Raw genomic sequence first — 25517 nt, forward strand, 5'->3', positions numbered from 1 at the left:
TTTTATATTTTCAAGATGTTTGTGTCAGGGAGAAAGGTATATACTAACCATGGCACAAAAATGAAATATGCTTAATGAAAGTTATCTGAAGTAAAGTTGCCAAAGAATTACTTCAAATATATGCAGTCTCAAAGAAAGTGTTGCACTTGTTGTTATAACCCACCTGCTAACCCTTCCAGATTCATTGCTGTTGAATGAGGGTAGTTGGTGTGTTTAACTGTGCTGCAGTCTTTCAGAAGTATTTTTTTGTCTGTTTGCATTACAAGCCTTCACCTGTGTGAGCTCTGTAGGCTGCTTCAGTTGCTCATAATAGGTGCAGCCATCTTGGAATGCTGGGATGCAAGTTTTTGGGCAGTGTGACCAATCTGCCAACAGCAGGTGTTTTGAACACTTGCTTTACTGGCATCCACACATTGGTTTACCTCAGCTAAATGCAGCTACGAGGATCTTTGACAGCCCAGAACTTCCAAGATGGCTGCATGCACACATTTACTTCTAAGCAGGAGACATGCATTTGCTTGTCCGAGATATAAGGGGACAAACATAACTGCTTGTAGTGTATTGTCATGTTTCAAACCTTGTCAAGGAAAAAAAATTACACTCCTATCATTTCAATTTTTTTGTGGTATCTATCACTAGCTGGAAATGTTGATAAGTGTCTGCCCTCTGATGTGGCCACCTGACAATATGCGACTCAAGTACAGTAATTCGGTTCATATCAGACCAAGGCACATTTCATGGTTCACAGGAAACATACAACCAAGAATTCTCAACCCATCCTTTATTGCCAAAACTTCACCGCACGCCACCATGACTAGACCATCTCTGTAGTCGTAAATGATTGGACAAATAGACACAACTGTCCGCCCTGTAGGGTCACAGACTTAAAGAACGAATACTGTGTATGGTAACGTCTTGTGACAAATGCATGACTTGGCACACATTATCATGGTGTGTAACGGTGAAAGCAACAAGCCGAGCGGCATCACAACAATCTCTATTTGTTTGGTCCTGACAATGTGATAACAGAGTTATAAACAACACTGCAAAGTACAGGCTACCATTAAACGCAAACCAATCCAAAGGAGCAGCATTTAGTAGCAACTTCAAGCCCATTGAGTGCCGGAAAACTGCATTCAAATACAGTCAAATCCACTTATAACAATACTGAAGTGCCATGGAAATACCATTGTTATAACCAATAATTGTTATAACAGGGTTGTGCTGAAAATACCATTAGAACACATGCAAAAGCTGACGGTGCCGCGACTGACCATTGTTATATCCGATATATTGTTATAACTGGTATTGTTATAAGTGGGTTTGACTGTAACACAATTTTTTTCTCAGCAAAAGTGCTAGTTCATATCTTCAGAAGTTTCAGTCAACTGCTGAAAAACATTAGTTCACAGTATGTTAAAGAGAAACTATACCAGATTTGGAGTACTTGGCCAATCATTTGTTCCACTGATTAAAATAATGAGGTATTACCACTTTAGAAGGTATTTTGGTATGCAGAACGAAACTACATCAGATGCAGTTTTGTTGATGAAAGTGTGGCAGATCATGCTGCAGGCCTGACCATGATCAGAAACATGTGCCAAACTGAACAGCATATCGAGGGCAACTGCTGCATCAGAAATACATGCACCAGTCAACAAAGCTAACCTGTTACGTTTAGTTGCCAAAGCTTTCCGTAAGTACAAGCTAAAGTAAACACTAAGGCGAACAAAACAGAGCACTGCTAGCAGTCTATCAAAGAGAACCAGAGCTGGGAAAGTTTTCACTAAGATCAGGATTCATATCTTCTGTGCTAATGACAAGTGCTATGAATGCAATGAATGCATTTGGTCTCTATCTCTTCTCAGCACCATTAAGCACATGTACAAGCGTTTTAAGTGTAACTGGAATGAAGATATCTTTTTACAAATGACTGAATATCTTACAAGTGCAATGGATTACAACTGCAAAGACAATTTTAAGCAAATCTCGCTGCATGACTGCAGCCATGCCACAAAAACAAAGGCTATACAGTTTTCTCAAAGTTTTGCGACATACAAGGATATCGAGCATAGCGGCTCATAGCTTAATCTTCAACTGTGGAGAACTGCGTCCTAACGAGTTTGAGTTAATCTTGGTTCAGCGATAAGACCATTGTGTCTCTAGGGCAGTCAGTCAAGCTAACCAGGATGGATAGCAGACAACGAGTGGCCGAATTAGTCAACATGACACTGAACCAATGAAAGTCCAAAGTGGTTAGAGAAGCCGAATGAATTACTAACACTAAACACTGACACATTTGGCACTGTCCTACACTTGTCGTGTGTGTATGCATTATAGTTTTTAAGCTTCCTAGAGCAAAGAGACCAAGTAAGTATATACATAAAAGCAAGCAACAATTTCACAAAGCACAGATGTCGATTAAGGAAGGCAGATGTTTTACAATACACGGTGAACTGAATCGGTCCAAGCAGGCAAAAAAGCAAAGGCATTCTCAGACCAGGACTTAGTTTAACAATTAATAATCATCACACCACTTCTGATCAATGCTGCATAGAAATCTCATGAACACAGCAGTTCTGAATCCATCCCAAACATTATTACTGCATTGATTACCCATAAAAAGGTGCAGTGAATGGAACTATTCCAACTCAAATAAACTCCAATCAAGTTTTTGATGTACTGGTTTCACAATATAAAGATGATGATGATAAAGACGTTCATGAGTATAATATCATAAGCACTGCTCGTTCAAGCCGGAGGTTCTCAATTAGCCTTGAAGGAACACCAAAGGCTTTCAAAAGGTACTGAGGACCCTTCCCTCCGCCCCACCACTTGGCTTCTTTGGCTCAGTGGTTATGGCGCTCGGCTGCTGACCTGAAAGATGCGGGTTCGATCTCGGCTACGGCGGTCCAATTTCGATGGAGGCGAAATTCTAGAGGGCTGTATACTATGCGACGTCAGTGCACGTCAAAGAACCCCGGGTGATCGAAATTTCTGGAGCGCTTCACTACGGCGTCCCTCATAGCCCGAGTCACTTTGGGACGTTAAACCCCCATAAACCATAAACCAATCTATCCTACTGTATAATGAACAGTCTCCTATAAGCAACTGCGGTACGATTAGTGACAAAATAAACTCGGTAAATAAAGGAAATGTGGAGGTTGAGGCACGCATATGGATTTAGGTGCACAGGGAGCCCAAAAAACACTGGGAACCTAGTTGGAGAACTCTTGATATATAGATCAAAACTACACAGCCTATGGCAAATGCTCTAATTCCTGCGCTAATCAACGATAATCAATCGATGTTCTTTCTAATCACTAATCAAACTCCAGGAAGTGCCCAACCAATTCACATACCAAGAATCTGTGCTGTGCACATGTACAATGGAAATCGTCAGTCACATCTGGGTTAATTAAGGGAGTGACATTAGATCATAGTTATGTCACACCACGCCTAACAGTGCAGCAAGGGACTTCTTAACGTTCATAGCATGAGGTTAAAACACATAAACGGAACAAAAGATGCCATTACAATACTACACATGACATTGGATTATGTACATCTGTTGTAATCATGGAATAAAAAAATAAAATGGGGAGGCTTCAGTTCATGTGACGGCAGCTATGAATGGCCTGCCGGGGTCTGTCTGGGAATTTTTTTTTCCTTTCTGGTAAGCACAGAAAACAGGTGGCTCAAATGGGGGACAAGACGTGGCTTGGATGAGAAGAGCCGTGGTTGCCACACTTGAGAACAACGCGGATCGTAAGTAACACCTCTTCAGCCAGGCAAGACGTCTTCCATTTCCAGCTGTGAACTTGTGTCTGAAAAGCGGCTCATAGCCTCTGAAAAGGAGAAGAGGACGCAACAGGAATGAACTGACTGCCAGTTACTACGCTTGTGAAACGGGAGGTTCAGCGGCAGCTATCTGCAGTGCTGAAAGTGAATTGAATTGAAGTTTATTTCAGTATTATGAGTACTGAGGACACGCAGACAAAAAGCCATACTTGGCTTGACGAGGTCCACGCTCCGTTACAGGGCATACAGCATAACAGCTTAACAAATTACATTGCACCATGAGAATGCACAGACAATAAATGCAGATCATTCCAACTGACAGAACAACCAGCAATTATAGAGGCTAACACTAAGCATATAATGAGAAGCATTTGGAGGCACTTATACAATAGGTAAAGCGCGGGAATTTAACAGGGTTGGTAGTTTGTGCGACAAAATTTGGTCTCCATAATTAGTGCGGGCTCTTGGCACCTGCCAGGGTAAGTTCACTCGCAAAGAACGCACATGTTCTTTTGCACTCAAACCTGAAAGACATTGAAGGAATCTGTCATTGTGTTTAGTTGATGTTTGGTATCGTTTTAACAGCGTATCTTCATATAATGCAGTTACAGGTTTAAGATTTAATGACGTGAAAAGGGGTGCAGTATGGGCGTCGTACGGTTGATTGGCAATAAGACGCACCACTCGTTTTTTTATTTTATATAATTTGTCTACATTTGTTTGTGTTGTGGTACCCCATACCATGTAACAATAGCTTAGCTGGGACAAAAACAAAGATTTGTAAATTAACAGTTCAATGTTTTGAGGCAGAAAAAAATGTAACTTACACAAAATTCCAACTGTTCTAGAAAGCTTATTTAACACAGCTTCTACTTGCTCGCTCCACGACATGTGTTGCTCAAAAAGCACACCAAGGCTCTTAATTGTGCGAACAAGTTTCATATCTGTGGAACCAAGTTTTAAATGTAGGTTGCTATCAATGACACGTTGTTTCGGCCGGAAGAGTACAGCCTTTGTTTTCACTGCATTTATGGTTATAGAGTTTGTATTGATCCAGGCGTGCAGTGCTGTTCATGATGATGATGATGATGATGATGATGTAGCCTTCCCTTTGTAACGGGCGGGCGCCTACCAAAGGTGCCCTGGCTGGATAGATACACACATAAAAACACCACTATCAAACGCGAAGCGGCAAACACACACGCGAATACCGACGAAACAGTACTGGTCTAATGTCGCACCAGCGTCCACCACTCTGTCAGTCGGCGCTTCGTCGCTGCAACTGCCGCATGGTTTGCCGCATCTGCTGTGCAGCCCTCGTTCGAAGAACGGAAACCCAGCGCCTGCGGAAACGTAGCGCCCTCGTGCGGTGGCGTTGGCAGCTTCTCGCAGAGTAGGACGATGTGCTCCGTTGTTTCGTCGTGCTCTCCGCAGGCTCTGCACTGGGTGCATTCGACTGTAGTGTCGAAGCGCTTGCGGTACACAAGCGTTGGCATGGCACCCGCGCGTGCCTCAAACAACAGGCGGCTGCCTACACTGTTGTCGTAGAAGCTCTCAACGCAGATGTCCTGCTTGGCTGCCCGGTACACTTCCAGTGTCGACTTCCCCTCCATGGCAGCCCTCCACGCCTCTCGCTCCTGCGCATGCACTTGGGTATTAACTGCCTTGGCCCATTTCCTCGCGTTGTCGGCTTGTACTTCATTTCTGAAGAAGCCGAACTTGCGACGAAGGTGTTGGAGCCGCTTCACCCATGTAGTCCGCAGGCAGTATTGACTTACATAGTCAAAGACTCTGCGCGCCCATCGATTTTTGTGCATCAGGCGCAGCCGGCCGTCGTAAGCTATTTTGCTTCTTGCCTCGCGAGCCTCGAAGGTATACCAACCGAGGTCTCCCTGCACTGCCTCGTTAGCCACCCGCCCATGACACCCAGGCGCCAGACGTCCCACCGCTCGCTGACCACGCTCGAGCCATTCCCTTGTGGGCGCTGTCACGCAGATAACTGAGTTTGCAAATGACAATGCGGGCACATGAACTGCCTTCCACAGCTCGCGGACCATAACAAATCGATTGCAGCCCCATAGGCACCGCCTTCTCAATATGTTTCCCGCTCGCTGCGAAGCTTGTTTCAAGTGTTCCTCATGTTTTGCAGCATATTCTGGCTGCGTGCTGAACCTAATGCCTAGGTATCGGTATTCAGTTGCCATCTCGAGGACGTCCCCGTTTGGTAGGTGGACCGGCTGCTCGGCGTCCAGCGGCGCTGAAAAACACAGCACCGCCGACTTCTTTGAGTTGAAGCTCAGGCCAAGTGGCGCCATGGTCTCAGCGCATATGTTGATGAGAGCCTGGAGGTCCGCATTGGTCTCTGCCATTAATACTACATCATCGGCAAAGACTAGGCCCGGTAATATCCATCGGTCCTTTACACCACCGCTGATGTAGCTTAGCGTGAACCCCAACTGCGCTTCCAACAGCTTGCGCTCCACCCCTGCAGCGTACAACATATACAAAAGAGGGGACAACGGGCAGCCCTGCCTCAACCCTTTCTGTACGGCCACTGGCTCCAAGCTGACGCCGCACACTGTGGCCACCACTGTGCAGCGTGCATAGAGGCGACGAAGCACGTCGATCCAGGCGGAGGGCATTTCCAATGACTCTAGGCGTTGCATTAGAGGCTCATGTGGTACGCTGTCATACGCCTTCGCGACGTCCATAAAACAGCAGGTCAGCCCACGAGCTTCCCTTCTTGCAACCTCAATACACTGGGTGAGGACAAAAATATTATCCTCCAGCCGCCGGTCTCGACGAAAACCATTTTGGAGCTCCGTCAGATGCCCATTTTGCTCCGCCCAGCCACTCATCCGCACTTTTAACACCTGCGTAAACACTCTGTACATTACACTTGTCACTGTCAGAGGCCGGTAGTCACGCAGAAGGCCGCTGTCCCCACCCCTCTTGGGAATCAGTGTCACTCTTGCACGAAGCCAGTCTGCTGGTATTGGTGCACCTTCCAGAATGCCCCCGAAGATATTCGCCATTTGTTTTCTTGACTGGGCACCGAGGCACTTGACGAGGCCAGCGGGGATGCCATCCAAACCGCAGGCTGTACGCGCGCTGATTTTGCCAATGGCCCTGTCGACTGCTCCACTCGACACCGTCCAATGCCTGTCGTCCAGAGGTCGTGAGGGTGTTTCCACGCCTTCGAAGACGTATGGCGTGCCATCAGTTGCGTATAGTTGCTTCATGTGGTCTGTCAGTATGCGGTGGAGGTCGCCTGTCTTTCCCGTTTCTTCATCTCTGATCAGCGGGTCTGGTGTTCTGCCGTCCATAGACGCTACGTACGACCAAAATTTAGCTGCTGCATTTTTACCAGCGGACTTAATCTCTGCGAGCGTCTGCCGATCTGCCTCGGCAATTTTACGCTGTATCATTGCCTGCATTTCGTGCTTGCGTTCGAGGTAGGTGCCCCAGGCTGCAAGTGCTTCATCCGTGGTCAGCATCTTCAGAGCATAGCGGTGATGGCGGTTTGCAAGCCTTCGCGCTTTATAGGCAGCTTTCACCTCATCATCCCACCACCTTTTTCTGGACCGTCCTCCTCTCGAGCGGGCCAGAGTCTCATGCCTTGCCATGATGCTACGCAGTTCAGTCACGTACTGGTCGTATGTCGCGGACTCTTCGCGGGCCAGGCTTTCTTCGAATTCTTCTGCGACAGCCTCGTACGCCTTGATGGGCAGGAAGCGCTTGGTAGACCGCCTGCGATTCTGTGGCGTACTGCGCCTAGCGGAGGTTGTAAAGTCAAGTCGTATGCGGTTATGGTCGCTTCCAAGGCTGTAGCGGCCCTCTTCATCTATGTGCACGCGACACATGAGGGAAGCTAGCGGAGGTAGCTTCCCTCATGTGTCGCGTGCACATAGATGAAGAGGGCCGCTACAGCCTTGGAAGCGACCATAACCGCATACGACTTGACTTTACAACCTCCGCTAGGCGCAGTACGCCACAGAATCGCAGGCGGTCTACCAAGCGCTTCCTGCCCATCAAGGCGTACGAGGCTGTCGCAGAAGAATTCGAAGAAAGCCTGGCCCGCGAAGAGTCCGCGACATACGACCAGTACGTGACTGAACTGCGTAGCATCATGGCAAGGCATGAGACTCTGGCCCGCTCGAGAGGAGGACGGTCCAGAAAAAGGTGGTGGGATGATGAGGTGAAAGCTGCCTATAAAGCGCGAAGGCTTGCAAACCGCCATCACCGCTATGCTCTGAAGATGCTGACCACGGATGAAGCACTTGCAGCCTGGGGCACCTACCTCGAACGCAAGCACGAAATGCAGGCAATGATACAGCGTAAAATTGCCGAGGCAGATCGGCAGACGCTCGCAGAGATTAAGTCCGCTGGGGCGCAGAAGAATTCGAAGAAAGCCTGGCCCGCGAAGAGTCCGCGACATACGACCAGTACGTGACTGAACTGCGTAGCATCATGGCAAGGCATGAGACTCTGGCCCGCTCGAGAGGAGGACGGTCCAGAAAAAGGTGGAGAGGGCGCCACAGAGTGGCGCCCTCTATGTGCAGAAGCGCGAATGGCACAAGCATTAGTTCTCTTCAAAAGCACAGAGGGCGCCACTAATCCTCTGCATGTAGGGAGCCTTCATGTGAAGCACATGAAGGCTCCCTATTTGCATGGGGAGCAGCGTAAGCTGAAGTTCGCCCCGCTGCCTCCTTCCCTCCCCGTTTCTTCTTCGTATTACACCGTTGATGTCGCAGAACGGGAAACGTCGCCAACGGCTGCCACTATAAAATGCAAGCCACCATAAACAGCAACAGAGCAAAGTTCCGTTAACTTGACCTGCTACACGCTGTAAAACAAGCTAACATGAGAGACGTAAGGCGGGTACTGAGTAGCTAGGCTATATGTAAAGCTTGACGAAATGTTCTGCAGCTTTCCCAGACCCATAACTCAAACAATGCAAGAGAATTCTGCTCGGCACGTGCAAAAATGTATGCAACCTTACAAAGCTGAGCGGTGAGCGGCTCAATGCCACATTCTAGAACAGGTAAGCCAGCTAGAAAGAAGCTACAAGACTGAGAAAGGCGTGGGACAACAGCTGAGGTGTCTTGCACTGTCTTGTCTTTCCTTTATGCCAAATAGTTTATCTGCTCAAAAGTGTACAATCTTGGTCACATTACTAGCTTTACTGTGAGCTCTTGCCATAAAGCTTGGTGAAAAAAAAAATCAACAAATTTACAGTGTTTCATGGATTCGCTTCGGAAATGGTTTGCAGTAATAAACAATGGCTGTCCTCGGCAATATAGCATCCTATACGATCCACTGCAGCTACCCTTCTGTCTGCCGCTTGGGACATACTGTTGCAGTTCTAATGGCACCTCATTCACCCAAGCTGGTGACTGACCTCATGGCTTGCTCCCTGGCATTTCGCTTCTGCAGTGCTGCACAGAATTTACGAGACAAAGCATGCGAAGTCTCTACAGAACAGAATAGAGATAGTTTTCACTTGATGTCATGGGCGTCACCTTTGGGTACTGAGGCTAGCTTCTATGGTGTATGTGGGAGCCGGATGCCGATAAGTGATCAGCAAACCGTCCTGGTTTTAACTGCACTTTCTGGTTCCAAAGATGGCGGCCGTTATGATGCTAGTGCAAACTATGCATAGCTTGTTTCACACTTGGCGTGAAATGCTGTCGGAGTAGTTGTGCGCCTGCAAAAGCATATCACTCCGCTGTGCGTCACTAACAGGTCTAGAGGCCTCGGTGAATTGTTCAATGAAATCATGGAACAGTATAAAATGACCTGCCTGGCATTGCAAATTATGGATACAGCAGTCAGGCGTTCAGTTATTCAACCATCTGAAACTACTTTTCAGTGATGGCGAACTACTTTTTTGGGTGCGGGTGGAGTCAGAGCGAATAGGCATGCCAGTCGCGTCTCACTCTGCCCAACGTTGTTTTTACTTCTTGACGTTTCGGTGAAGGGCACAATGAAAATGTGGTAAAAGGTCAAATGAAGGGCAGGGCATTGCCAGCTGCGGTACTTAAGCTTTGTCCTAATAAAAGATGCTTGTCTGTGCTTTGAACATTACAACCTATGTTATGTGCATAGGTGTTGCCAATGTGAAGAGGTGAAAATGTGGTAGAAGGTCAAATGAAGGGCAGGGCATTGCCAGCTGCGGTACTTAAGCTTTGTCCTAATAAAAGATGCTTGTCTGCACTTCGAACATTACAACCTACCGTATTTACTCGCATAATAGGCGCACTTTTTTTCCAGAAAATCCGGCTCAAAGTTCGGGGTGCGCCTATTACGCGGGGTAAAATTTCCGGAAATTTTTCGACTCGCAAAATTGAACACACCGCGTAAACGCACTCGTGTACGGGCCGCACCCCGTTTTCGCGAAGAAAATGTTAAAAAAAAAGGGTCCGTGTAAGGGCCGCACCGAAACTTTCGGAATGCACGCGCCGAGCCATCCGCGATCGGCTCCGGCGGCGCGCAACGGGCGCTTGATCGCGGAGGCCACACACGCGCACAGGAGCTCCCAGACGCCGCCCACAGAGGGCGCCCAAGGCCAAGCTCATCATCACCATCGTTCCCCCCCCCCCCCCCCCCCCCCTCCCCCGCGAGCTTTCGCTATCTATATCGCCATCAGCATCTCCAGCTCGTTTTTTTGTTGTTGTTGTTGCTGTCAAGTGCCGGGATTTGCGGTAGCGCGATAGTTATCGTGGTTTATGGCTTTGCCGCGGAGCGTTGATGTTTTAGCTCGACGGGCAAGCACCTTAACAGCTACACGGCTGGGAGTTTGCTCTCGAACGCGGCAAGCGTGCGGCAGGTCGGAAAATACGACGTGGCCGAGAAGTGCGGCAGTTGCAACTGCGGCGTCCCTAAATTTTCGTACGCGACTCCAAGCGCCGAGGTTTTCGTGGGCCTGAGTCGGGAACGTTTCCGGCTGGAGATGAAGCTTTCCAAACAGGCGTTTAAAGTGAGCATCCCTGAAAACTGTGCGGCTGTTCTACGCGATGTCGTTGTACGTGCTGTGGGTCCGCAGCGGCTGCGACGGCAGCAGCACTAGTAGGGACTAGTAGTCAGTTCAGCAAAAACTTTGTTAAAATAAAGATTGGGAAGCGGGGGGTGGCGAGGCGTCGGCTTGCAATCGTATAAATACAGTATTGATCACAGTGCCAAGTTCGGGGTGCGCCTATTATGCGCGGAAATAAAAAAATCTGATTTTTCGCGCCCTAACTAGGGGTGCGCCTATTATGCGAGTGCGCCTATTACGCGAGTAAATACGGTATGTTATGTGCATAGGTGTTGCCAATGTGAAGAGGTGAAAATGTGGTAGAAGGTCAAATGAAGGGCAGGGCATTGCCAGCTGCGGTACTTAAGCTTTGTCCTAATAAAAGATGCTTGTCTGTACTTTGAACATTACAACCTATGTTGTGTGCATAGATGTTGCCAATGTGAAGAGGTGCTAAACTGGGCAGCGTTGCATGCTATGAGTGTAACGAGTATAGACACGATCGATGGAAATGAGGAACGCAGGACGGGTGCTAGCAAACAACAAATCGCCTGCTCACCAGGATACGAAGCGGCACTGTCCCGGCCTCCGCCACCTCCCCCCTCGTTTGTGCTGGCATGAAGGGCCAGAGCATCCAGGGCCTCTTCGAGCCCATCCAGGGCGAGGTTTTCGAGGGCGCGGGCCGCGGCCACGCGCACCTGTCGCGAATCGTCCTCGAGCCGTGCTGCGAGGCCGCGCACGGCCAGCTGCTCGGGAACGCACGCAGCGGCCGCTCGGCAGGCCAGGATGCGGACCTGGGGCTGGCTGTCTTCCAAGAGGCCCAGCACGGCAGACACGATCTCACCGGACACCTGCGCGGAGAGAAGGAGAGCTCGTTTTCATCGCCACATCGCCTCCAGGTGTAGTAGCAAGGGCACAGAGGCATTATTCGGCACAGCCAACATATGCGAACTCCCTTGACAGGCATTCTGTACCTGTAACTTGGTTCATTTGATTCATCTCCACTTACCAGGCATTTGGTAAGAATAGAGTTGAGCTGTTGTTAGTGACTGGTGGGGCTAGCCCAGGAACTATTCTGTCAGCAATTGCTCCACTGCAGTGATACTTATAAATGTTGATGATAATAGTTTTGTCACAGGTCTGTGACCTAGGACAACTACAGCACACAACCATCCACAGTAGTCATAAATCGCTGCTGTCACTATTTCGAGTCTATCAGTGTACTGAAGGAATTATAGAAGAAGGAAGGCAAGAAGCCTCTTTCCTACATGTCTGGTTTCCGTGCGGTTAAATAATGCTTTGAAATTAACTATGCGACATCCTGCCCTCTTGAGGAACACAAGTACGACACATCTATTTGTTTAAGTAATCTAGGCAGCATATAAGGTAATGATCTAGATCCCCACAAGCACCACTTGGTGAGAGTTGCACCTAACCATATATGGACTACAGGCAGCACAAGGTATCTGCGATGTGGAAGAAACTGCAAGCTTCAAGGTCAATTATCATTCCTACCATTCCCAAAGCTTTAAAGTAGGGGTGTGCGAGTATACAATCTCGAATATATTTCTTATTTTGTTCATATTCGATTCAAGAAATGCATGTTCGAAAATTTTCACACTCGGCTGCGACCAAATACCCCAGATTTCCACAGATCCGACCACGAAAAAACCCTCACATCTGAGCAAATGACTCGAAGGCTGAGTTTAAAGTGTCAGAAAATAAGTGCAAATTTAAGGCGTCCTGTTCAGTTTCTCACTCGCGGTTTTTCGCAGTGATCAGCCATATCCGCACAGTCTTAGGTTCGGATCTTATGCACAATTCCACGTGTGGGCTTTACCAGATGCCACTAAGCACGTATTGGTGGGCAAGTTGGTTCGACATTATTACTAACTGGTGGCAAAAATTAAATGGCAGACAGAGAAGACGACACGAGAAACACACATAGGCACACTAAGAACTGATAGTTTAGTTTATTCTTGTTGCACGAAATAAATAACCGTGGCCAAGTGATAAACACCCAGCAAATCAGTTCCGTCATGCACAGCGTGCAAAAAAACACGATACAGTACCACTTTTTCGATAACGCACCACAACCAAGGTATGCAAGCTCCTTCACTGTGTCACCGATCCGATCCCTCAGCTCCCTGTGCCCTGAGTTATAGCTTGGAAGTACCAGAATATACCTGTACTGGTGCCCAAAAGAAATGTGATGTTAACAACGCAAGACAAACACAAATACCATAACCAGTAGCGTTTGTGGTTGCACATGTTTTTGCTTGTCGTCGGTTGGTCGCACCACATACTGTCTTTCTGGCACATTCGCGTATAACGATGCCACGACCCTGGTCCAAGGGCACCAACCTGCAGGGACGGAATGCACTCCAGCAGCTGAAGGAGGCAGCGTAGTCCGGCAGTCCGCGCTGGCACGCTGGGGCGCCCCGCGGCCGTCAGGAGCGGGATCAGGGCTTGCAGAGCCGCATTGGTGCACTGCGGAGGCATTCGGCCGACGGAGAGCGCCTGTTGCAGCACCGCGGCTGCCTGGGGCTGCCACTCCGGCCTCCGCTGCACCGCGTTGAGGAGTGCCACGAGCGAGGGAACCAGGTCCCCGCTCTGCGGACCTGTTTTGGGCATTTGGTACATAAAGCTCGGAGTCAACGCCATGTGAGGTTGAGTGTATTTGGTATCGCCAAACACCAAACAAAACAAACTGCGGCTCCAGAAAACATTTACCCAGAACACTACCCATGCAATAAACAGACTGACCAACAACAGACGCTACCAAGGCTTCACCTTGGAGTGTTCAACCATCTGAACTAAAAGCACCATGCTAAAGTGAACTGATGAGTACTATCACAGAAGTTGAGTTATACACGGTTTTGAAGTTGTTATTTCACAAACCGGAAGGAAAATTTGTATTCCCGTTTCCAAAGTGACAACTTCAAAATCCTGCAACTCGACTTCTATGGCAGGCGTAATGATAATTTTATACTTACTGCATAGCTTGATGTCTAAAGAGAAAACAATGGCATGCAATCTGGCAAGTCCCCTGCCGCAAGATTTCTTGAAAGCTCACGGCAAAATGTTACGTAACATAATATTTAAGTGTGCGAGAACTTATTTTACATAAAATTAAATAACATATTTGGAACCATCACGCAGAAATACATGTTCCCTGAAGATTTCATAATTGCGACTTCATTAATAAAAAATTTTTTAAGACCCTCTTCCCACCTTAAGCGTGCATCCCTGAGGCTAGGCAACACACCGTTCATTTCTAAGCGGTGGTCATGGAGTCCTATTTGGTGTAGATGTCACAAGTTGGATCGAGTGGTGGGAAAATTTCTAAATGCTATTTTCTTAGCAGTAAAGGCATCTCTCACCGCCAAAAAAGCACCAACGTAGCCAGGAAGAGCCATAGTGGCAAAAAGAGTAAGTGAAGAAACAAATGGACGCTGAATTTATTTTGAGATGCACTGCAGTCCCAGAACGACCTGTAAGAGAGCACCTATGAAGTATCAGACGTACCAGCAAGTGAGACGAGTTCTCGCACCGCGTCCCACTGCGTTGTCTTGGTGTGCGGCCGGTTCTCGGACAAATCCTGGATCATGTCCTTGCCGTAGCCGACGCACATGTCTTCCACACAGGGGAGGTTCAGCATGTCTGCGAGCTGTCTGAGCAGCAGCGACACCTAAACACACATGTAAGGGAAAAAAAGAGAAGGAAAGAAGACGTTTCCATAACTGCTGTATGCCAACTGCTGACTTCACACGCAAGAAGATAAACTCCTGAACACCATCAACAAAAAAATTTAGCTTTAGAGCTTCTGCTCCATAGTAAGCAGCTTGAATGCATTGTTCAGAAATAGCCGCCGCGGTGGCTCAGTGGTTATGGTGCTCGGCCGCTGACCCGAAAGACGCGGGTTTGATCCCGGCTGCGGCGGTTGAATTTCTTTGGAGGAGAAATTCTAGAGGCCCGTGCACTGTGCGATGTCAGTGCACGTTAAAGAACCCCAGGTGGTCGAAATTTTCGGAGCCCTCCACTACGGCGTCTCTCACAGCCTTAGTCGCTTTGGGACGTTAAACCCCATAAACCAAACCAAACCAAACCTTGTTCAGAAACTGCAACGCCAATTCGGAGAAGTCACAACAATGAAGTGGCTAAGTTGTACATATTCAAGTGGCTTATAAGCTCAGAAGAGTTGGGCCTACAGCAGCATCAACAGGAACGACAAAACATGCAAAGAAACATTTTGAAAAACCTTACTTCATAGTGATCACAAAATGAACAAGGGAGGGGAAAACCTCAGGTTGCTTGAGCCAACGCTTCGACAAGGGGACGCAAGGGGACGCAACAAGGGGAAGCAACCTGAGGTTTTCCCCTCCCTTGTTCATTTTGTGATCGCCAAGGACCATCTACCACACCCTCTCCCTACCACTTACTTCATAGTGCAATAGAAACGAACCAATCAGTGACAGTCACAACAGTTACAACGTGAAATTCAAGAGGTCTATTTACTCAGCCCATCATGAAGTGGGCCTGAATGGTTTCGTCGGAGAAAAGCTTGCTGAGCTTTGAAAGCCTTTGTGAATCATTGGTTTAAAGCTTGAAGCGACCGCACACAGTGGTGGGACTGGCCCAGTAAACACCTGATGTAAATACTGACAGGGTAAGTACACGAAGTACAAAAAACAACGAAAAAAAAGCAACAACAAAGGCATGACAGTTGCAAAACAATTAAAATTTTGACTAATGCACAGACACAGACAAAAAATTATGCCTCACCTTTTCACATTCAGATAACAAGCGAATTACCGTATTTTCCGGTATATAAGACGCGGCTTTTTTTCAAAAATCTTGCTGGTGCGTCCTATACAAGGGTGCGTCTTATATGCGAATTTTTGTTTTTTTAGGGGGGATTTCAGAAATTACTCTGGTTCATTTCAAGCTTTTTCATTGAAAAAATATAAATATCAATAATGTGGTTGTAACATGGTTAATACTTCAATACGGGGGCCACCGTGCGCAGCTTTTTTACGTGAACTTTATTATGAAACGGTGGGGATGACGACTTCAGGCATCACAAACACGCGGCTGTTTCAGAGGCTCCAAGCAAAAGCAATGTGAAATGCCAACGGATGGCGACAGTCGCGTTTCTCGCCATTATCAAGAAAAGCCGGCGTTTTCTTTAGTCACCCTTTGCAACTTTGTTTGCTCCCTGTACGTAGTGCGAAGAGAATGTTTCAGCCGCGTTGCATCCAGAAATGAGCGGACTTGTTGATAGCGCATGTGAAGATGAAGACTTCGAAGGTTTTTAGTTAATATAAAATGTTGTTATGGACATAAAGAGAGTTTATTCGTTTTTTTTTTTTTGCTAAAACGTGGGCGGGTATGGCGTGAGTGTTGCCTTTTCTGATCACTTCGCGTTGCTTAAGAACTTCTGACAGGTACGGTGCATTTTGCGATGGTCGCACAAGCATGTTTAATTAAGCCTCACTAGCCTAACTGGTTAAATTGGGGTGCGTCTTATACACGGGTGCGTCTTATATACCAACTCTTTCAGTGACAGCCTGCATATATGGCGTGTGCGTCTTATACAAGGGTGCGTCTTATACACCGGAAAATACGGTATGACATAGAAGACACTGATACATACCGTATTTATTCGAATCTAGGCCGATAGTTTTTTCAAAAAAACGAGATGTAGAACTCTTATGTCGGCTTAGATTCGAGGATTCCGTTTCGAGGTTTCGTATTCGTAAAATACGAACAAATGTAGCACGCAGGTGGCGCCCCCACAAAACGCCAATGAAAGACAGCACTGTAGCCGTTGCTATCCGTAGCCGATACTGATCAAAGCACACATGAGCACTGGCTGCCATTTTGGCCTTGTTCTGTTCTCGTGCGGTGGTGTGAGCACATTCGCAGCAGTGAAGTGTTCGTGCGTGGTTTTTATCATCAACACCATGGCACCAAACAGGCGGTGCCATTATAGTGCCGCCTTCAAGCGGAAAGTTATACTCGCTGCAGAGCAGTCGTCAAATCTTCAAGCCGGGCGGGACTTCGGCGGCTGATCCCGGGCTGGCGTTGCATATGTCTCCTCGCCCAAACGCCAGCCCGGGATCTGCCTGAGCGGGTTCCTGGCAATAAATGTCGTTTGCGTGCTGTACCTCTTGTTCACAGTTGTTTTTTCGGCCGGCCTACAATCGAGGTAAGTTTTTTTTTCTGTGGCCTTCAACTTTCGGGTCTCGGCTTAGAATCGTGGCCGGCCTAGATTCGAGTAAATATGGTATGCGCTCTGACCACTGGTGGGAAATAAGGTGTAACTGGACTGAATGCCACAAGAGGTTTGCTGGAGGTTTACTGTAATGTGCAGATGACCGCTGTAGATGCAAACCTTCTCAGCGACGCACTCGTCCTGTGAGGAGCATGCCTGGATGCCCAGGCAGCAGGAGAGTAGCTCCTTCACTGACAGGTCCATGGGGTCACACACGGACGACAGCAGGGCATCCATGATCCCCAACACTTCAAGCTGGCTCCTCTGCATAGCACAACAGAACAGTACAGCACATTAACCTCGCCTGGTTGACTGCAGACACACGAGACGATTCACAACCAGAAAGTACCATTTTGTCTTTTTACGGTGTTATGGCACAAGCAGAAACGTTCCTGACACTTTAGCTTGGAAAAGCAAGGACTATCCCTAATGAATCAGCAGGCTTTGTATACGTAAGTGTTGCAAAGAAACGGGAACAGTCATTATCATATCAACTGTTATGCGGACCTGCCTCAAAGTGCGACTCCAAAGACTCGTGGGAGCAGGTCTGCCTAAAACATAGTGTCAATACGAGCACATGCCAAAGAAGCACTATGTAGGAAAACAATTAAGTGAAGAAACAAATGAATTTTGAACTCATTACACGAACATGTACGCACGTGTATGCAACTGCAAATATATCGAGAGGGGAGGAGTTTGAGACCTCTCGAAAATGAAAGAAAAAAAAAGAACAATTATAATGTGATCTCGGCCTGTTCAAGCCAACTGCAACTGAGGGCTCAAAAAAGAAAGGAGATGGCACGGGAAAAACATGGAAGCAACTAATGCCCTATTATTTTAGAGGCTCACACTTAGGCACGTGTATGCACGCAGCCTCCGATAGAGCACAGGGAGACTGCCATGCCACCACAGCTACTCCAGAGCCGCCCTTTTTTCACCCATGTGTGCCGCGAACCCCAAGATCGTCGAAAAATTGGCTTCCCCTAGCAACTTGCGAGTCATGTGGTGAAGGTCATAGTTATCTTGAGGAGCAGCAAGAAAAAATTGCGTTATTTTTGTGCATTTATTCGAATATAATGCGACGTGCGTTCTGAAGCCGATGAACTGAGGGAAAAAGCTTGCGTTATATTCATGTAAACGCGGTGTATTATTATGAAAAGGAACCTGAGTTTATGGAACCAAACTTCACTTCACTTCACTTTATTACCTTAAAGACCCCACTTTGGGGGTATTACATGAGGGGTGGGAGTACAAATATTGATTGAATATGATTGCCTATATGATATTTATGAAGTGCATATTTAGGGGGGACACTGGTCTTGGAAAAAAAATTTTTATTAATGAAGTCACAGTTACAAAATCTTCAGGGAATATGTATTTTTGTGTGCTGATTCTAAATATGTCATTTAATTTCATGTAAAACAATTTCTTGAGCACTTATGCACTTTTTATGCTAGTATTTTGCGGAGAGTTTTGAAGAAAATTTGCTGCGGAAAACTCGCTGAAATGTATGCCATTTGGGTTCTCTTGACACTCAGGAATGCAATAAGCGTGAAATTGTCTTCCTGGCTATCATAGAACTCAAGTTATAGAGTGTTGAAGTTGCCGCTTCAGAAATGAGAAGGAAAGCGTGTATTCCTATTTCTTATGTGGCAGCTTCAGTACCCTATTACTCGAGTTCTATGACAGCCAGGATGATAATTTTACCCTTATTGTATTCCTTGGTGTCAAGAGAACCCAATGGCATGCATTTCAGCGAGTTTCCCGCAGCAAATTTTCTTCAAAACTCTCCGCAAAATACTAGCATAAAAAGTGCATAAGTGCTCAAGAAATTGTTTTACATTAAATTAAATGACATATTTAGAATCAGCACACAGAAATACATGTGCCCTTAAAATTTCATAACTATGACTAAATTAAAAAAATTTTCTTTTCAAGACCAGTGTCCCCCCTTAAACTGTTAAACACTAAATGAGAGGGCTGGACAGTACTATGTAAACCGCCTCTGTACATCTGTACAAGTAAATAAAATAAAATGTGCCAATGCTTGATGCTAGACATGTGCCGACAAATGAATCAAACCGCCCACTGCCTGCAAGCTCAGTACTCGGACAGTGCAGACCGCTGACTGAAACCACTCTTGTTTCCAACTGCTCACCGTGTCGGCCGCAGCACCGGAGTATTCAAAGAGGATGGGGAACAGCTGCTGTGCGTACGGCCGGAGACGATCGGGCGGGCAGGGTCGGACAAGCGCTGCCAAGGCATGCAGGGCGCCCGCCGAGAACGGAACCGACACAGATTCCAGCCAGCTCTCGGGATCTACCCATCGAGCGCATGTTTCCAGGCTTTGTGTCAACTGGGGGAAGAAGAAAATTTGTGACAAAACTCCACTTCAGGCAATGACCAGTACAAAAGAACAAAAACACAGGAGTGTAAGTTACCACAAGTTAGGCAGTGTGGTTGCCATGGTATTAGTGGGTGTGTGAACTTAACTGCTTACATTAAGCCTGCATACTCACTAGCTGATCCGGATCATGAGAGGGAAATAGAATAAGAATGGGGTGGAGTGCACATGGCAGGTTCTCTACGATCATGAATGGCAGTTTGCCAATATCCCTCAAGAGAAAAGTACACAACAGCTGTATCTTGCCAGTACTCACCTATGGGGCAGAAACGTGGAGGCTAACAAAGAGGGTTCAGCTTAAGTTAAGGACAACGCAGCGAGCTATGGAAAGAAAAATGATAGGTGTAACGTTAAGAGATCGGAAGCGGGCGGAGTGGGTGAGGGAACAAACGCGGATTAATGACATCCTACTCCTAATCAAGAGGAAGAAATGGGCTTGGGCAGGGCATGTAATGAGAAGGCAAGATAACTGCTGGTCCTTAAGGGTAACAGAGTGGATTCCAAGAGAAGGCTAGCGTGGCAGGGGTCGGCAGAAAGTTAGGTGGGCGGATGAGATTAAGAAGTTTGCGGGAATACGGTGGCCGCAACTGGCGAAGGACAGGATTAATTGGAGAGACATGGGAGAGGCCTTTGCCCTGCAGTGGGCGTAGTCAGGCTGATGATGATGACTCACTAGCAAAGATCTTGGCATCTCATACAAATTCGGGTACATAAGTCCACGCTTTGTGTCTGCCACATTAGAACGCATAATGAGACTTACAGCCAACTAACTAATTAAAAAGGCAAAGCAGGCATGGATTTCCAGATTCACAAGTCTAAATGCATTACTGTGGATATCACACAATGCACACACAAGATTTGTGCTTGTGCAGTTGTAATAAATCTTGAAAAAAAAAAAAAGCATGAACACTTGTCGAGAGAGACCACATCATGTGGTCCTGTGGCATGACGGTTCATAGCACAACAGTTGGCAGCATCACATCCGGCACAAATGTTTGCTGAAGAACATTTTTTTAAATAGTAACTCAGCATGATAGCACAATGTAAGCATATGACATCTTGCAGCATGACAGGTAATGGCATGACTGCTCAGGGCACTATGGTTCAAAGCATGACACCCTGTGTGATGCTTCATGACATGATGGCATGGTGGCTGGTGGCATGACATCTCACGGCATGATAAGCTCAGCATAATGGCTAATAGCGCGACAACTTCTTTTCTTATGCCGCCCACACTTTAGGACAACAGCCTCATAACTAGGGCCCGGAACTTTAGGCATTTGCCTAAACATGCCTATAAATGCCTAAACGGGGGATATTTGCACTTGCCTGCCTTTTTGTCATTTTTTAGGAAATACTACCTATTTAACCGTAGTTTTTGCCTATAAATGCCTAAATCCGGCATTTCAGTCCTCGGTGCTGTTTTTCAATTTTGAGACATATGTCTAAGTATGATGAAAGGCGCGTGCTGATGCACTCACAAAAGGTGCGGGTCTCGCCGAACGTTTTTTCTCGAATAGTACTTAGAACGTAGTGTAACAATGTGTTTTTCTCGAAGTGTAGCAAGAGACGAGTTTGGAAAGAGACCTGACATACATTATTGCAAACTACTCATCATTGACGGAAAGAATGACAAAGTTGGAAAAGGCTGGACTCTGAATATATGAATCATTGAAGGTAGTGGCAGAAGTACCAGCAGCACTTCAGGGACTGGGAGGAAAGGGTGCTACTGCTTCTACGAAGATGCAACAATTGATGCCTGCAAACAATTTCCCCAATCAGAGACTTTCTACGCGGAGACGATACGGCCACATCACCTGAAGGTTTGAGCCCTTATCAACTCTCACGTTTTAGGTTCGCGCCACTCACTTCATGTGATGTCGAAAGGAGCCTTTCAAAGTACAAGGCTATGCTTAGCGAAACCGAAGGAGCTTCAAGTTCGAAAACCTGAGAATGCGCTTTATTGCTTCAGTTGAGGACTGCGTACGCTCAGAGCTTGACTGGCAAATCTTGTACTTATGAATAAAGAGTATTATTCAAAGCGCCTATTTCTGCTTTACAGCGCCTATTTCATTAAATTTTAGAGCCTAACTGCCTGCCTATTTCGGTGTTCTTTAGTGCCTAAATTTCCGGGCCCTACTCGTGACACAGTCTGATTCCCAGTTTACCCAGTGCCTGAGGTCTGGCTCATCCCTGCAGAGCACGGTTGTGAGCGTGGGCAGCAGCGAGCACAGGTGGGAGGCAGCGTGCGCCCCGGCATGACGGAAGGCCTCGCACAGCAGCTTGGCAGCGCGCAGCTGCTCTTCCAGCCGCCAGCCTTGCAGCGAGTCATGTGCGACGCCAACGAGGTACGCGAGGTGCTTCTGGACCAGCAGTCGGCAGCCCTCACTCTCGACCGCTGCAACAAGGAGAAAACCAACAATGCTGCTTATCTTGCAAGTTGGTTGGTTGGTTTATGGGCGTTTAACGTCCCCAAGCGACTAAGGCTATGAGGGACGCCGTAGTGGAGGGCTCCGGAGATTTCGACCACCTGGGGTTCTTTAACGTGCAGTGACATCGCACGGTACACGGGCCTCTAGAATTTCTCCTCCAAAGAAATTCAACCACCGCGGCCGGGATCGAACCCGCGACTTTCGGGTCAGCAGCCGAGCACCATAACCACTGAGCCACTGCGGCGGCCTATCTTGCAAGTGCTTCCATGCATCCTCCAGTACCCTTCTGAACCACAGAAACAGGATGACAGTGAAGAAACATGGACATAATTAAATGAGCAAAGCTACACGATTAAATAACAGTTACAAAGGCAAAACTACATAGCCCCACAATGATAGATGGAGGAATGTCTGTACTATTTTAACAAATGTTAATAACAAAGGCACGTGCAAAAAGCAAAGCAAGCATAATTCATAAGTTTAACTAACCTTTAACAATCTGCTATTATTCAGTTTCACTCCAAGCATATGAAATGTTCCAATATGTTTAATTTACCAGTGGTCAATTTTCGATGGAGGTGAAACTTTAGAGGCCCGTGTACTGTGCGATGTCGGTGCAGGTTAAAGAACCCCAGGTGAGTGAAATTTCCGGAGCCCTCCACTACGACGTCCCTCATAGCGTGAATCGCTTTGCGATCTTAACCCCTATAAACCTAACCAAATATATTTCATTTACATGCCCTGAACACAAGAAAAACTCTTTTTATCAGTGTACTGTTTTCGCTATATAAGTTACCACTTCATCACTTCTGATTAATCACTCTAAAGGCACCTTCTTCTGTTTATGCCTCTAAGGTAGAGCTCTTCCATCCTGCTGTACATACCTAATCATGCATTACTTATGGCATTTAGGATGCTACCGCTAGCCATAAAAGAATGTCTGCAGAGAATGTTACCAATCACAGCAGAATGTCTCATGACACTTGCCATCTGACAAACAACTCACAAGCTCCAAGTGTTTGGCTTGTGCCTCCACAGTTCTAAATCCCAAAGTTGTCTCGGGAGTTGAGACTTGAACAATGCACTTTTGTTCTTTCAGCAAAAATAAAAAATATTACAGCGTGCAGTGCAAAAGAATCACCTTTCCAGAAGAAAACTCACCAGGCCGCATTGATTGGTCGGTCGCATAAAGTTTTCCTACTGCATTCCACAGGTCATTCGCCTTGGTACTGACGCTGAAAAATAAAGTATATTAGTACGGTCATCTTAATTTTCAGTGCATTATTCGAAACAAAACCTTCAAATGTTGCATTTATCATGCGTTGCAAAATTACTGCTAAAGTGACATTTCAGCATTGAAGTAAATGATCTATGACTGTAAGCTTTGCAAAATGTTTAGGGGAATCCCCTAAGGTGGAGTAGATTTGCAGTAAGGGAGTAATTGCTCATTGACAACCACCCAAGCGCAGCCATACGGCTACAAAAGAAAGTTGTACAGCTTTCTCAGAAACTACGAAGTTTCTGAGAAAGCTGTATAGCTTTCCTTTGTAGCCGTATGGCTGTGCTCGGGTGGATGTCAATGAGTTATTACTCCCTTATTGACAGTAAGCTTGAATGCACTTTTTGCTACACTTAAACTGTGAGGCTACAACACTACTTATGTGCCCCATTTAAAGCCTGATACTGAATTGAGCTCAACAATTATTCCTCAAGCAAAAATTTGAATTGCAAAGTCGTATTGTTGATTACCAGTACACAAGAGGAAATGATTTGTCCACATTACATACAACTCAAGTTTGTGAGCACTTATGTAAGGAATCAAATCACGTACACTTCTAAAATGTCTCGAAGCAACTCAACGTCTCAGTATACATGGTACACGTACAAACCTTTCAACGGGATCTGTAAGTGCTATAAGCACGATAGGTAGTGCAACGGGGCCGAAGGTCTTTGCCACCCATCGAGCCGCTGCAGTGGCCAGGGCTATCCGGACAGCTGGAGAGCGGTCGTCGAGAAGTTCGGCCACTGATGCAATAACCGTAGGCGTGAGCGAGTTGCAGTCATTCTGCTCGAGAATGGGCCCTGCAAGGATTTATAAACCTTTTTAACTATCATTCTGTTTTGCACCACGTGCTTAAAACAATAAGTCCACAGGTGGAAAAGGTTTCACACGAGTGAATAACTGCTGTAACACTCACCTGAGCACAATAACCGCACAATTATAACCCTTTCAACTTAAACCCTCAAAAGCACAAAACCTAAAATGCAGCACTGGCATAAATATAAGAAAATATATGTTCGTATGGAAGCACCATATCATTCAACCTCAATTTTGGGTGAACGCTTTTAGCGGCACGTTTAAAGTGAAAACTTGACTCCTACTGTTGTGACATGTAATGACAGGCACCAATTGCATAAAAGGCTGCTGAAAAAGTACTTAGTGACTTTTTTTCTTTAATCTGCCGCTAAAGCCTCTTATCCGCTGATAATAGTACTTTGTTTCGTCTGAGCTATAGAACACACGAACATACGAACTACTACTTTCTCTGTCGCATCCTCGCATCGCGCGTCATGTCGAAACCGAAACTGCCACCATCCACACATATTAAGCAAATTATTCGAGCTCCGCTGAATACAAACGTAATGCCGCTAGTTTGCATGGCTTTACAGCAAGCATTACGATCAATATTCTCCACGCGATCACAGTAACGGGACAAACGTTGGAGTAGCGCTCCGATCGGAGTTTTGTTTACAAAGCGGTCACAGTCACGAGTCGAATGTTTACGCGTTTAAAAAAAAACGCCCGTTCTGCCTTTCCACCCTCTTTGTGTCGTCAGCGCCTTTGTGTCACGCGAAACCTATGACATCACGTGTCAAATTGTCAGGTTTATCTCCTCACCCAAGGCTTGTACGGCGAGTGTTCGAAGCGCAGAGTGCTGATGCCGCAGCGCTTGAACCAGCGCGGGAAGTAGTGAGTCGCACTGCAGGTGGAAATGGTTTGGGACGGCCTTCTCTAACTGCACGACGCACCGGCAGCCTTCCTTCTTCACCTCCACGAAGGGATCGGTGAGGCAGGAGCACAACGCTATGACGATGTCGTTCAGATGCGCCGCGCACCGCGATCCTGCGCCCATTACAGTTCTTGTGAGCGCCTGCGCTTCGAGAAGACGCACTTCCTCGGCAACCTCGCCGATCGCGCTGGTGGCGACCGGTTCTCCGCTGCCGGCGCCGAGAAGACGTCGACGTAAAGCCGGCACGATCAGGGCAACCACGTCGTCGGAGAGAGGCAGCACCGAGGTGATGTCGAGGAGCAGCTGCGCGGCGAGCTCGCGGCACCGCTCCGTTGGGTCGGTCAGCGCACCGAGAACGGGACGGATGACGACAGAGACGAGCACCTTTCGCTTGTTTTCGGGCAGGTCGCCGTGCATGGCATTCACGGCCGAGCAGATGTTCTCTAACGCCCGCTTGCGTATGTGTTTGTCATCCGCTTCGAGCCGCTCGAGCTCGAGCAGCACGTCCCGAAAGTCGTCCGCCATCTTTCAACGCTTCGCCGCCGTTGCCCTAACAACGCGACTGATGCGCGTTAAC

General features: G+C 47.1%; 1 protein-coding gene across 1 annotated transcript; it reads right to left on the reverse strand.

The window, feature by feature from the left end:
* Positions 1 to 761: 761 nt before the first annotated feature.
* LOC149348939 (dynein axonemal assembly factor 5-like) lies at positions 762 to 25465 on the reverse strand. Its single transcript, XM_089541045.1, has 10 exons — positions 24829 to 25465; positions 23819 to 24011; positions 23091 to 23164; positions 21666 to 21895; positions 19252 to 19449; positions 17214 to 17357; positions 14345 to 14507; positions 13181 to 13437; positions 11376 to 11667; positions 762 to 3848 (listed from the first exon to the last, which is right to left on the reverse strand). The coding sequence occupies exons 1-10, from the start codon at positions 25463 to 25465 to the stop codon at positions 3784 to 3786; spliced, it is 2253 nt and encodes a 750-aa protein (XP_089397171.1). The 3' UTR covers positions 762 to 3783.
* Between the last annotated feature and the right edge of the window lie 52 nt (positions 25466 to 25517).

This window comes from Amblyomma mixtum, chromosome 4 (genome assembly GCF_055824585.1).
Source record: "Amblyomma mixtum isolate Tamu chromosome 4, ASM5582458v1, whole genome shotgun sequence".
NCBI lineage: Eukaryota > Metazoa > Arthropoda > Arachnida > Ixodida > Ixodidae > Amblyomma > Amblyomma mixtum.

Coding starts and splice junctions, on each gene's coding strand:
- LOC149348939 (XM_089541045.1), bottom strand. CDS start 25,465: ATGGCGGACGACTTTCGGGACGTGCTGCTCGAGCTCGAGCGGCTCGAA. Junction 21,896..23,090: donor CGACCAATCAATGCGGCCTG/GTGAGTTTTCTT, acceptor TCCTTGTTGCAG/CGGTCGAGAGTGAGGGCTGC. Junction 14,508..17,213: donor ACGAGTGCGTCGCTGAGAAG/GTTTGCATCTAC, acceptor ATGTGTGTTTAG/GTGTCGCTGCTGCTCAGACA.